The sequence below is a fragment of the Myotis myotis genome, unplaced genomic scaffold, assembly GCF_014108235.1.
Source record: "Myotis myotis isolate mMyoMyo1 unplaced genomic scaffold, mMyoMyo1.p scaffold_m19_p_17, whole genome shotgun sequence".
Lineage (NCBI taxonomy): Eukaryota > Metazoa > Chordata > Mammalia > Chiroptera > Vespertilionidae > Myotis > Myotis myotis.
Window position 1 is genome coordinate 3,693,742 of NW_023416321.1, and position 13,574 is coordinate 3,707,315.

Here is a 13,574-nt window from a genome sequence, read left to right on the forward strand (position 1 = left end):
CGGCGTGCATCGCGGCTGTGGCTGGTGTCTAATCCCTGTCTCCGATGACAGAGGGGTAAACAGCTGTCCCTGTGCCCAGGCTGCCCACCCGCCTGGTGGAGGGGGGCACCTGTATTACTAGGTCACACAAGAGCCCGCCTCCATGCACCCCACTGGCAAACAGGGCCCCATCGGGAAACCCAGAATCTAGGTCAAGACGGTGGGGTCTGTGTGCCCTGTGGCTCCCCGCCCGCGGGAAGAGGCACGGTGCTGTGCAAGACAGTGTGGGTCCCACGCTGTGGCCTCCGCATGTGGCGGGCATAACAGCGATTTCACAACCGGGAGCACAGCCAGCGGGAAGACTCCCGCCTCAGGAGGCCGGGAAACCAGGATCCTGGTCCCAGCTCTGCATCCAACTCACCAAACCACCTGGAGCCAGTGTGCGCGCCCCTCGGGGCCCTAGTTCCCTGGGTGATGGTGCGTCTGAAGGCCCATCGTCCTTGTCTTCTCCTGCCCCAGCTGAGCTGAGCCGGGCAGCCTCCCTGGCCGAGGGGAGCCATGGGCTTCCTTCAAGGAGCGGGGAAGGGAGCGCTCCTCCCCCGGGGCTGCTCAGACGGCCTGGCGGGCATCCAGAGGCGGAGCACGCTGCCAGCCTGTGCCCTGGGGGACTGGCTTCCCCGGCCGCCCCAGGAGCTTGTGTGTAGGAGTTATTAATAAGCCATGCAGAGAGCCACCTGTGGCCTCGGGTTTGGTAAGTAGATAAAGCGGGGAAGCTTGGTGGAAACCGCTCCTTCGGGGGTGCAGGGGGAGGGGTGTGCGGGGAGGAGGGGGGTTGGCCCGAGATTTTGTCCTGCTTTCTGGCCCAGGCTGCCCCGAGCCTGCGCACCGAGGCTGGCGGGTGTGCCCCGTCCTCTCTGGCCCCACATCTCTGCGTCATTTTTGACTTCCTCTTTCCTCTCATCCTCCACCTGCGAATCCTGGAGGTTCTCCCTCTGCAGGTGTTTCTCCTCTTCCTCATCTCCTGGCCACTCCCCCAGGCTCCATCACTGTCACCTGGGCAATGTCATGGCCGCCTCCTGCTGCCTCCCACTTTCAAAAGGTGCGGCTGTGACACCAAAGTGCAAGCAGGCGCCGCGCCTTGCTCCCCACAACCTCCTGCTCACCCTCTACGGCCTTAGGCTCCACCCACCTTGACGAGTGTCCCAGTTACACGCTGGTGCCGGGCCCTGCTTTCAGGCCTTGGCTCAGCCGGTGCCTCCTCCTGATACACTCTAACTTGTCAGATGTAGGAACAGAGGTGCAGACAGGTACGTGACTAGCTGTCACTCCACCCCAAGCCACCATCTTCTCTCAGCATCTCCTGCCGACCAGCCTCAGGGCTACCTCCCTCCAGGCCCTCATCCATGACCAGCCCAGGGATTTTGTAAAATCTATATGCAGATCTGAGCACACCTCTCCCCTGCTCCCCCATGATCTTAGGAGAAAGGCAGAAACGCTTAATGGGACCTTCAAGGCCCTGCCTGCCTGGCCCCCGCCTGTTCTCCAGGATGGTTCCAGCCCCCGGTGACTGTGCTTCAGCCACGTGGACGGCTCCCTGTCAGTTCATAGGCACAGCAGCTGCTGCCTCCTCTCCTCTGCCTGGAACGCCCCTCCATTGTGCATCCCCATAATCACATATGTGCACACATGTGTCTGCACCTGCACACGCACCTGCACACACACACACCTGCACACACACCCCTGCACACGCACCTGCACATGCACCTGCACACACACACACCTGCACACTCACACCTGCACACGCACCTGGGGCTGGACTGTGGGCTGAAGTCCAGGTCTGACCCTCGCTCCCATGGGACTCGGGCAACATGCTCCCTCCCTCGTGTCTCCCTGGGCACATCCGTGGCTCAGGGATGGACGATGCTGATGGCGCTCTATTTTGAAGCTCAAGGGCCCAGTAAGTATGACGTGTGAAGATTATTTTTCAAGGTCTAGCCATGGTGGACATTCAGTGTTTTTTTCTTTTGGGCACAAGAGCAGCGGGTTTCTCCCCAATGAGATTCTTAGCACAGGCATTTTTAAAAGGGACCACCTGACACCCACAGAGTGAATGGTGGTTGGGGACTTCTCCTGAGACAAGGCTGGCTCTGAAGCATCCTCTTGCCTGTGGCATTTCTGGTGACCTGTGACATTTCTGAAGATGGTTGCCGGATGCTGCTCGGCTGTGCCACGGTTTCAGGGCGGCCCAGTGCCTGGCCCACAGCTGGTTGGGACAGAGCTGCCTGGCCTCCTGTCCGTCTGCCGCTCACTCACTCTGTCACCTGGCCACACCCCCACCTCTCCTGGACCCTGCTCTTCCCCTGCAGAGTGCGGATAATCGAGAACAAACCTTCCAGGGACTTGTAACAAGAATGACACGAGATAGCGTGGGAAGCTCTCGGTGCAGGCTGCGTAATACGCACTACTAGTAAGTGTGAGCACTGTTATCATGCATTTAATTATAATTTAATTTCATGAAGACCAGAGGAAGCTTGCAGAGCCCAAGAAGAACCGCGCTGATCTGCTCTGCTCCGACCCTCCTGGAGGTAGCACGCCGGGGCCCGGGCTCGCACTCGGGAGGCCTTGCAGAGTGGAACTCCTTCGCCCCAGGTTGTATGCGGCGTGGGTGGGGCGGGTCAGAGAGGAGGCCCCCAGCCACAGGTCCGTCTAAGGCCCCACCTGGGCCGTGAGGAGCTTGTGAAGGAACGCGATGGCCAGGAAGGCCCTGGAGAAGCCGAAGGGGACACGCAGGGCCAGGCTGTGTGAGGCCCGAAGTGGGGTTGGCCGTGGTGGCGGGGCCAGGGGCTCCCATCTTAGGGGTGAGTGTGCCCCTCTCCTCCCTCCAAGGGGTCACTGGGGACCGGGCTCAGTGAGTCAGCATGGGCCAGTGATTTGTGGGGTGTGAGGACTGGGCTCAGGGCCCCTCTGCTCCCCCTTCCTTCCCCCCAGTGACACTCTAAGGAAGGAGGTCAGCACCCACTTATAAAACCAGGGCGGTGCCAAGAGGCAGGAGATGGAGGCGCCTGTGGGGGAGGGGCTGCAGGCAGGCCTGACCTTTTAGTTTGGCGTCTCTTCAGGGCCGTCTTCTTTCTCCTCCTCTTCCTCTTCCTCGTCCTCGCCCTGGCCCTGGACCTCAGCCTCCGGCTCCTCAGCCTCCTCCGGACTTTGTTTCTGCTAAAGAAAGACGGCACAGAATGATGGGGGGTGGGGGGGGGTCAGGGGGCAGGCCTCCCCTGCCCCCGGGGGCGTTAACCCCGAGGCCGAAAGCAGCCACCTGGCCGGTGAGGGTGCCAGCACCGTGGCCACCAGGGCCTGGTGGCTGCTCAGAGCCAGCGGGTGGGGACAATGGGGACAGTGGGGGCAGTGGGGGCGCCCCACAGGCTCAGGTACAAGCCCTGCTCTGCGGCTTGCTGCCGGGGTGACCCGGCTGGCTCCTCCTGAGGGTCCCTGGTCCCCTCCCCGTATTTCCCCCATGGCTGCGGCTGTGGTTGGAAATAATGGCTGTAAGGACCGGGGAGGGCCTTCTAAGCTCGGCCCCCGGAAATGCTGGCCCAGTGCAGAGACTGAGAGACTAGAGGTGGGGAGGGGCCGAGTTCTGGGAACCGTGACCCCTTGGGAGGCCCAGCTGCCAGGAGGAGGACCTCTGGGGCCTCCCCCACCAGGAGGGTGTGTGTGAGCCGCACTGCACTGTGAGGTGGCCAATGGGCATCGCCTTCGGAGGGCTGGGGAGCCCAGAGGCGGTGGGTGGGGAGTCTGGGGCTATGGGTCCAATCTCACCTCCGCCACACATGGAGGGAGCCCGCCCACCTGTACACACAGGTAGTGTGAGAATAAGGCCACTCAGACCCAAGGCCTTCTGAAGACAAAATGCGCCTGCAGCCCTCGCCGGTTTGGCTCAGTGGATAGAGTGTCAGCCTGCAGACTAATGGGTCCCAGGTTCGATTCCAGTCAAGGGCACATGTCCGGGTTGCGGGCTCCATCCCCAGTGTGGGGCGTGCAGGAGGCAGCCAGTCAGTGATTCTCTCTCATCAGTGATGTTTCTCACTCTCCTTCTCCCTCTCGCTTCCTCTCTGAAATCAATAAAAATATTTTTTTAAAAATGTGCCTGCGGATGACACCTCCTCCCAGACCCCATGAGAGGGAGGCTGGAGTCGGGAGAAGCCAGAGACGGAAGCAGGTTCCTCTCTGCATGTTCACCCACCTCCGTCACTCCGGCCGCGCAGTAGCGCCCAGGAACCTGCCACACAGCTCTTCAATAGGGCCGGCCTCCTGTGCGGGCACCCTATGCCATCACCCTGTGCGGGCACCCTATGCGGGCACACGAGGCTGTGCTGGCAAGGGTCCCACACTTGCTTCCATGTTCTGCTGTTATTGTCTTGAAATTCCCACGACTTTTGGAGCAAGGGCTCCCCCTTTTCATGTTGCACTGGGCCACGCCCCCAAACGATGCCCCTGGTCTCACCCACAAGGGTGGACATGGACATGCGCTCCCCAGTTCTTGCCCTTCCCTGCTGCCCGTTTGCACTTGCCCATCTTGGTATCTGATCTGTGGGTCTCTCAGGCAACGGCCCGCACAGACAGTGCCTCCTCTCCTGTCCCTTCTGTGGAAGAGGGCCTCGGAGGGGACCAGACACTCTTTGGAGCCAATCTCCTTATTTTCTGAGTGAAAAGGAAAGGCCTGAGAAGGGAAGCGGCCAGCCCAGTTGTTACCGCTAGAGGGTGCTGGAGAGCCAGGCCACAGGTACACGAGTTCAGCTCAGGTCACACCCCTGACACCAGAATGCCCTCCAGACGGAGCACGGCTCCTGCCCTCGGGAGGCCGCGTCCACCTGGGGACTTGGATTCCTCTGGAGGAAGGGACTCATGCCTCCCATTTGCCAGATGGACAAACTGAGGTCCACCTGGTAAGGTGACTTGCTTGAGGTCACCCAGGAAGTCGGCAAAGAGGCAGAACCTCGGTGCCATGCCTTCCACCCACCCACGCAGGCCCCACCCCAGGCTCTCACTTCTGTGGGCTTCTTCAAGGCTTCCGTCTCCTTCCTCTTCATCTCCGAATAGATGACATTGAAGAACTCCTCCTCGGCCTTGGCGACCAGCTCCTCCAGGTTGATGGAGACCTCCTCCTCCCGTGGCTCCTCCTCCCTGCCCTCCGCCTTGCCTTTCTCCTTCAGCCGCATCTCCCGGTGCCTGGCCTCCAGGATCTTCTCCCGCCGGGTCTCCCGCTCAAATATCTGGGCCGGACAGGGGCAGAGAGGCCCGTGGGAAGGGGGCGGCAGCTTGGGGCTCCTGGCACAGGGGCCAGACGGGGTCCTCCTCGCTCTATTCACCACAGCTCCCAAAGAGGCCTGCACGCGGGGCTGACAGCAAGAACAGAGGGCTAGCCCGGCCGGCGTGGCTCAGTGGTTGAGCCTTGACCTATGACCCAGGAGGTCAAGGTTCAGTTCCTGGTCAGGGCACATGCCCAGGTTGTGGGCTGGATCCCCAGTGTGGGGTGTGCAGGAGGCAGCCGATCAATGATTCTCTCTTGTCATTGATGTTTCTATCTCTCTCTCTCTCCCTCTCCCTTCCTCTTTAAAATCAATAATAATAATAATAATAATAAAGAACAGAGGGCTAAATATTGGGGTCAGAAGGTGGGAGCTGGGACGGCGAGTTCCTCAATTCTAAGGGGTTCTAAGGACATAGATGACAGCGGGAAGAGCACCCTCTGGATTTGTACAAATGGTGGCCCTGGGCCCATGAAGGACCAGCTCAGAGGTGGGACCACAGGCTCAGGCACAGCCAGGACGCCCTCCCAGGTCCCAGCACCAGGGGTTTGCAGCATCGTGTGCCCCACGGAGTGCCTCCAGGGCTACCTGCCAGGGGGAGGCGCAGTGACGGAGCTCAGCCCCCAGCACGCGCAGCGCCCCCAGCACCCCAGCACCCATTTCCCGGCCCCCCAGGATGTCCACCATATCCCAGGAGGTGAGAGGGAGCGGCCATCCGTGTCCCTCGGACTGGCCTGCTCTGCAGGGCCCTGGTGGGGAGGTGAGCTGGAGGGCACCTCGGCCCTGGCACTGGGCACTCACAGAAGAAGCCGTGTTCTTCTCGTTCCTCTGGAGGTTGCACAGCCCCGGCGAGACCTCCAGCAGCGTGGTCGTCCCCAGCTGGGAGCCACAGGCGATGAAACCCCCGTTGTCCTGCACCCGGAGGCAGAAGAGGGCCTCGTCGCACACCTGCGGGGAGGGCCAGGCAGGCCCATGTGGAGGCGGAGAGGAGCCTCAGTCTGATTCTCTGGCTCCCAGGAGGCTGGCCAATTGGCCCCATTCACACACCCTCCCCCCGCCCCCACGCCCCCCCGAATCATTTGGTCTGGCCCTACCAAGGCACGAGGGGTGCCTTCATTAAACGTTGAGCAGGCTAACTGTTAAGTTGATGATTTTGGCCCGTGAACGAGGTTATAAATATTCAAACGGCCCCTAGCAGGGAAAAGGTTCCCCACCCCTGACCCGGATGCATGGGGAGAGGGTGTGCGTGACCTTCAGGCTGAGGGCGGGGTCACACTGCTTGAACACGAAGTCCCAGATGTCCAGGGTCCCGTCCATCTTGGTGGTGAAGAACACCGCCGGCCTAACCGGGCTCCAGGCGCCATCGCTGAGGTACGCCATGTGATACCTGTGGGCAGCCGGGGCCACCTGTCAGGGGCTGCTGTGGCTGACAGGGACGGGGAGGCTGCTGAGCCACAGCTCTCTCACCGGGCCCCTCCCGGGCTGCAGGCTCTCATTGTGGGCCGGGAAGTTCTTCTTTGCGTCTGACTTCTAGCCGTGCCGACCTCGCCCACCCACAGCGCACCGGCTGCACTTTGAAGGGCTCTGGGTTGGTCCTTCCCATGGGCTGGCCACTGGCCTTTCGCCAGAGCTCACTGCAGGGGCCAGGCGTGCAGAGCTGGACCTGGCCCGGTGCCCCAGTCCCAGGACTCGCTGAAGGAGTTAGAGGGAGGATGTGCCCGAGAACCCCTCCCACTAAATCAGGAAAGTGGTATACTCTTACGCGGTTTGATCTAGAGCAGTGATGGCGAACCTGTGACACGCGTGTCAGAGATGACACGCGAACTCATTCTGTTGGTTGATTTTTCTTTGTTAAATGGCATTTAAATATAGAAAATAAATATCAAAAATATAAGCCTTTGTTTTACTATGGTTGCAAAGATCAAAAAATTTCTCTGTGTGACACGGCACCAGAGTTAAGTGAGGGTTTTTCAAAATGCTGACACGCCGAGCTCAAAAGGTTCGCCATCACTGCTCTAGGGTCTCAAAGGTTTCTGCAGCGGACAATGAAATCGGGCCCTTCTCTGACGCCATGCACAGAAATCAACTCAAAGTGGACTGAAGACTTCAACGTCCGACCTGAAACCATAAAACTCCTAGGAAAAACCACAGGGGAACGTTCCCTGACATGGGTCTTGGCAGTGAAGTTTTGGATATGACACCAAAAGCACAGGCAACCAAAGCACAAACATAAACACGGGGGATCACATCACTCTAGAAAGCCCCTGCCCAGCAAAGGACTAGCAAAATACAAGATAACCTCTGGCTCGGCCAGTGTGGCTCAGTGGGTGAGCATCGACCGATGAACCAGGAGGTCATGGTTCAATTGCCGGTCAGGGCGCATGCCCGGGTTGTGGGCTGGATCCCCAGTGTGGGGTGTGCAGGAGGCGGCCGATCAGTGATTCTCTCTCATCATTGTTCCTATCTCTCTCTGTCCCTCTCTCTCTCCCTCTCTGAAATCAATAAAAATATATATTTTTTAAAAAGACCATCTACGAGCCCTGACTGGTTTGGCTCAGTGGATAGAGCGTCAGCCTGTGGACTCAAGGGTCCCAGGTTTGATTCCGGTCAAGGGCATGTACCTTGGTTGCGGGCAAATCCCCAGTGGGGGGCGTGCAGGAGGCAGCTGATCGATGTTTCTCTCTCATCAATGTTTCTGACTCTCTGTCCCTCTCCCCTGCTCTCTGTAAGAAATCAATAAAATATATATATATATATATATATATATATATATATATATATATACATATATATATAAAAGACAATGGGTAAAAAAAAAAAAAAAAAAGACCACCTATGAAATGGGAGAAAATATTTGCAAACCATATACTAATAAGTGGTTAATATCTAAAATATATAAGGAACGCATACAACTCAATAGCAAAAAAACAAAATAACTCCATCACCCAATGACAAAATGGGCAAAGGACCTGAGCAGACGTTTCTCCAAAGAAAAGCTGCGCAAACGGCCAACAGGCACGTGAAAAGGTGTTCAACACCACGAATCAACAGGGAAATGCAAATCAAAACCACCAGGCGACAGTACCTCGCCTGGCGTAATGGGTATTATTAGAAAAGCTAAGTGTTGGCGAGGACGCGGAGAAAGGGGAGCCCTCCGTCGCTGTGGGTGGGGATGTCAGTTGGTGCAGCCGCTGCAGAAAACAGCATGTGTCCTCTTAGCATGTTGCCAGAAAGATCCGGAATGTGTTCACAGATAAAGTACATGATTGAATGAATAATGTAAAACATGGGTCTAGAAGAGCCCTCCCCCCCCACCTCCAGCTACTCCCTGCAAAACTGGCCGACCCTGTCCACCCGAGTTCACAGCCTCTATTCACAGCAGCTCAGAGGCGAAAGCAGCCCAGCGTCCATCGGCATGTAAACGGATAAACAGTGTGGTGGCCGGGAGCGCACGGCTTTGCCTCACGGTAGCTCGGCTCCCTCACACCTGCAGTTAGGTGACCGGAGAGCAAGGCTACCGACTCCTGGGGTTGTCTTGCGGGTCGGCAAAGTGAGCTTGTGGCTGTTATTATTACTCATCTGGGTGCTTTGAAGTGCATTCCTCCTTCAAGCCACTTCCTAGCATAACTCAGGTGCTTGTGGAGGGGTGTTTGTGGGCACACAAAGGTTCAGGTTGCTCCTGGCTGGGCCCCCTCCGTCCCCTCCACCCTCCTGCATCCCTCTCCCACCCCTAACTCCCCCCGCCCTTACTTGGTCCACATGATGGACGACTCCCGGCTCTCCTCCGACCAGATGCGGGCGGTCCAGTCGCCCACGGTCAGGAAGTTCTTGGGGTAGAAGGGGTTCCTCTGGAGGGCATAGACGGGGCCGTGGTGGCCAGGGAAGGTGCACACGATCTTCTCGGCCTGCGTCTTGGCCTTGCGGTTGCAGGAGATGACGATGCCTTGCTCCGTGCCCACCATGAACTTGGTCGGCTGCGGAGGGGGTGACACAGGGGTGGGTGGCTCCGTGAAACATCAGCTCGGGGTTCTGCCGGCGTGGCCAGCAGCCTTCTGGGGTTTCAGCCTCTGCTCAGGCTGTGTCCCAGCTGCTCCTCGGGGGCTGCCCCCACTCTTCCCATCTTCACCGGACCCCACCCTTCTTGGGAACCTGCTCGAGGGCCCCGTGCTTGAGGGAGGGCCCCGTGCTTGAGGGAGGCCCCGACTCTCCGAGCTCTGGAGTCTCTCATCACCAGCCCTCTTCATGCAGCACCATTGCGTCCGCAAGGCGTTCTGCCATAAAGATCCCGAATGTCTGTTCACCAAGTAGGTGATTAAATGAATAATATAAGACGTGAGTCCAGCTGCTCCCTGCAAAACTGGCTACACTGTCCACCCAAGTTCTTGGCAGCATCATTCACAGCAGCTCAGAAAGCCACCCAGTGTCCATCGACAGAAGATGCATAAACAGAGTGTGGTCCATCCCTACAATGGAATATTATTCAGCCTTAAGAGGAAGGAAATGCTGACACAGGCAAGCATGTGGATGAACCCCGAGGACATGACGCTAAGTGAAACAAGCCCGTTGCAAGAGGACAAACACCGTAAGAGCCCCCTTAAAGGAGGTGCCTGGGGAGTCAAATTCATAGAGACAGGAAGTAGAAGGGGCGGGGCAGGGGGCGGTGGGGAGTCGTTTAAAAGGTACACAACTATTTTCAGTTTCAGTTTTGCAAGATGAAAAAGTTCTGGAGCCCCATTGCACAACAACGCGAATGTACTTAACACTACTAGATGGTACACTTACAAATGGTTAACACGGTAAATTTTATGTTGGGTTTTTTTATAAAGATATTTTGTATTGATTTCAGAGAGGACGGGAGAGGGAGAGAGGATAGAAACATCAATGATGAGAGAGAGTCATTGATCGGCTGCCTCCTGCACGCCCCCGACTGGGGATCGAGCCCGCAACCTGGGCCTGGGCCCTGACTGGGAATCCAGCCCTGACCTCCTGGTTCAGAGGTTGGTGCTCAACCACTGAGCCACACCAGCTGGGCCACCTTTGATACTGTTTTACTGGTCCTTCCCAGTTACTAAATCCTGTAATTACGCCTGCGCTGTGGTTTTCCTAGGAGCCTTCTCTGACCTCACTTCCCTCTCCAACACCTCCTCCTTCCCTACAGGAAGTGAAGTGACCCTCCCAGGGCCCCACGCGAGGCCGAGGCAGAGCCTGGCCTCCGACATAGAGTGGGCGCTTCTGGACTCTGGTCCTTTCTGAAGCTTGCCTTCGGTTCCGCCCGCCCGCCGGTGCCTTCTCAGGAATGAGCATGGCTTCCTCCGCAAGAAGCTCTGCTGCCCCCTGCTGGAACGCCGCTGTAAAGACCACCGGGTCGGGGCGGTGCTCCTGGCGGCTGTGCAGGGCACGAGGTGAGCAGCAGCCCCGGCTCCGCAAGCATCTGATACCCCAGCCACGCCCGCTCGTGGCTCCGGCTGCCCCGGCGATAGAAACGGGGAGGGGGAGGAAGGGACACTCACCAAGGTGGACTCGAACTCCAGGGAGATGGCCCCCAACGCATTTTGCAGCTGCTCCTTCCTGGTGATGTCCATGATCACCACCTCAGTGGGCTCGCTCAGCTTGCGTATGTCCCACCACATGACCTGGTGGGAGGAGGGGCGGCGTGAGACCCGGGGCCCCGCGAGTCTCCTGGCCTGCGGCCCCCTCACCTCCTCCAACTCCCTGGCGTCAGTCACTCTGGTCAAAAGGGGGTGAGACAGCAGCCCCCGGGGACAACATGCTCTGAGAATGACTGCTCTGGTGGACAGTCCCTCCCAGACCTGTCTGGCTATCGGAGTCATGGGCAGGCGTCACGAAATGCAGGTGCTGGGCTTCCCCCCACACCTACTGCATCGAAATCGCCAGCGGTGGGCCCAGCGTCCCTGTCCTTAAAGGCCCCCACACTAGGGCACATTACAGCCATGTTACACATGCACACACACTCTGGGCCAGAAAGCCCACTGCCAGGGACCTGTGCCGTCGGTGTACCTGCCCATGTGTGCAACCATGTGCATGCAAATACACGCGTTGCTACATTTTTTTTGGTAACAGCAAAATATTAAAATCCTCTGCAATAAATGCTGCCATCCCCGATGCAGCCCCTAGCGGGCACAGGGCAATGCTGATGACTCTGAAATCACCTCCAAATACACGGAGTGAAACATCAAGGCAGATCCCCGTGGAGGGCGCGCAAACAGAGGGGGCGAAGACAGACGCCTCTGATGAGCGCAGACGCTACCCCAGGCGGGAGAGCGTGGTGTGGGCGGTGCCTCCTGGGACGGCGGCTGCCCTCTGGTGCCTGTTGCGTTTTGTGCTGTGCGCGTGTGTTACGTAGTTTTCAATTCAATAATAAGATGCAAAGAAAACGTTCCCTGGTGATTGCAAGGGGGAACCAGGAAACTGTTACTGCTCCCCACCCCCTTCCCTTGCAGCGCCTGGCCCGTGGGTACCTGCCCGCCTGTGGGTGCCTGCCCGCCTGTGGGTACCTGCCCATCTGTGGGTGCCTGCCCGCCTGTGGGTACCTGCCCGCCTGTGGGTGCCTGCCCGCCTGTGGGTACCTGCCCGCCTGTGGGTACCTGCCCGCCTGTGGGTGCCTTCCCGCCTGTGGTTACCTGCCCATCTGTGGGTACCTGCCCGCCTGTGGGTGCCTGCCCGCCTGTGGGTACCTGCCCATCTGTGGGTGCCTGCCCGTCTGTGGGTACCTACCCGCCTGTGGGTGCCTGCCCGCCTGTGGGTGCCTGGCCGCCTGTGGGTACCTGCCCGCCTGTGGGTGCCTGCCCGCCTGTGGGTGCCTGCTCACCTGTGGGTACCTGCCCGTCTGTGGGTGCCCGCCCGCCTGTGGGTACCTGCCCGTCTGTGGATGCCGAGAAACACTCAGTGCCCGTCTTCGACTGCAGCCAGATGGTGCCGTACACGGGGTCTCGGTGGCTGAACTCAATGGTGGACAGCTCGGCCACCAGGCTGCCCTTCCGGGTGTCCCAACAGGCTGGCGGGAGGAAAAGGAGGGGCAGGTGAATAGGGCACGGGCTTCCTTTCCTGTGGGGGAGCAGGGGCAGGGGTGCTGCTCCTCTTGGTTTGGCAGGGACGTGGTTTCTTAGAATCAGGGCTGGGTTCACACCAGCCTGAGTTTCCTGCCACCCCTGAAGCCCCCACACAATCTCCGAGGAGTGACTCCCAGGCTGCACACTTCATTCATTCATTCTGCCGAGCCCCTGCCGCGTGCTGAGCACCCCCCGCCCCGCCCCCCGGGCCCTGGGGAGGCCGCAGAGAAAAGGACAGACACTGTCCCCGAGAGGCAGGAAGGGGACCTGCAAATACAGCCCGGGATGTGATTTCTCTGGTGGGGGGGCCCACAGGGGTAGTCAAGGAGGGCTTCCTGGAGGAGGGGAGAGGGAAGTGAGACTGAGGATGAGCCTGGGATGGAGTGACCTGGCAGGGAGAGAGGAGGCCTGCACCCAGGGGCAGGCCCGGGGTAGGAGCACGCAGGTGAGCCTCTCCTGCTGCCTAAACTCCTTCCCCTTCATCCTCCGGCAGTTGCTGCCTCTGACGGAAACAACTCCCAGAGGGAGATTGGCCCTTCCCTCCCACCCATTAGTGCTTCACCTCTTCTGCTTTACTGAGAAGGACCTGAAGCTTATCTACTTTTTGTCCTAATCGATTCTGTTTCCATTTCCCACAATGACCCCCTGCACCTCCCCCCCCCTTTTCTAGGAAAGCTGACTTTGTAAAACAAACAACCCAAGTCCTTGACACTGAAGTGCTGACTGATGGAGTCCATGTCTAAAGCATTTGCCCTGCACAGCCAAGTTTTCTCTGCTGGGGGCAAGCAGCCCTCATGGTGAGGGGGCGGAGAAGAGGGGGTAGGGCAGGGGGCAGGGGAGGTCCCGCAGTGACAGTCCCTACTGGGCAGCAGGGCCCAGGGCCTGGGCTGGGGGAGCGGCACCGAGAGGGGTGATGGATAATGAGTGAGGCAGGGCTCCTGAATAAAACATGGCGGAGCAGATCTGCTTCGGCTGCTGGAGCCTGGCCCCAGGCGATGGGGCAGGGAGACCCATGGGAGCCATGTCTCCTCCCTAACCGGGCGGCTTCCCCAGGAAGGAGGCCCCGCAGGTCTGAGAGGGAGACTCGGGGACTCAGCGCGCCAAGGGGCAGCTTGGCCTCAGCGCGTTTCTGAGAACTTCCCCGGCCAGTCTGGCTCCTGCTCCTGGAGGAAGAAGGGAGGGTAAGAGCCTGTGAAGGTAGGAGGGTGGGGAACCCTTT

The 13,574-nt window shown here is 59.0% G+C and overlaps 1 protein-coding gene across 1 annotated transcript in view; it reads right to left on the bottom strand.

Moving 5' to 3' along the window:
* Positions 1-2,515: 2,515 nt before the first annotated feature.
* Positions 2,516-13,574, bottom strand: part of DNAI2 (dynein axonemal intermediate chain 2) — a 23,539-nt gene continuing 12,480 nt past the window's right edge. The window contains exons 7-14 of the mRNA XM_036341761.1: positions 12,161-12,300; positions 10,796-10,918; positions 9,036-9,259; positions 6,537-6,672; positions 6,087-6,233; positions 5,025-5,249; positions 3,073-3,192; positions 2,516-2,743 (exon numbers count right to left, since the gene is read on the bottom strand). Of these exons, the coding sequence (XP_036197654.1) occupies positions 3,076-3,192; positions 5,025-5,249; positions 6,087-6,233; positions 6,537-6,672; positions 9,036-9,259; positions 10,796-10,918; positions 12,161-12,300 (1,112 nt within the window). The 3' untranslated portion in view covers positions 2,516-2,743; positions 3,073-3,075. The remainder of the gene's footprint in view (positions 2,744-3,072; positions 3,193-5,024; positions 5,250-6,086; positions 6,234-6,536; positions 6,673-9,035; positions 9,260-10,795; positions 10,919-12,160; positions 12,301-13,574) is intronic.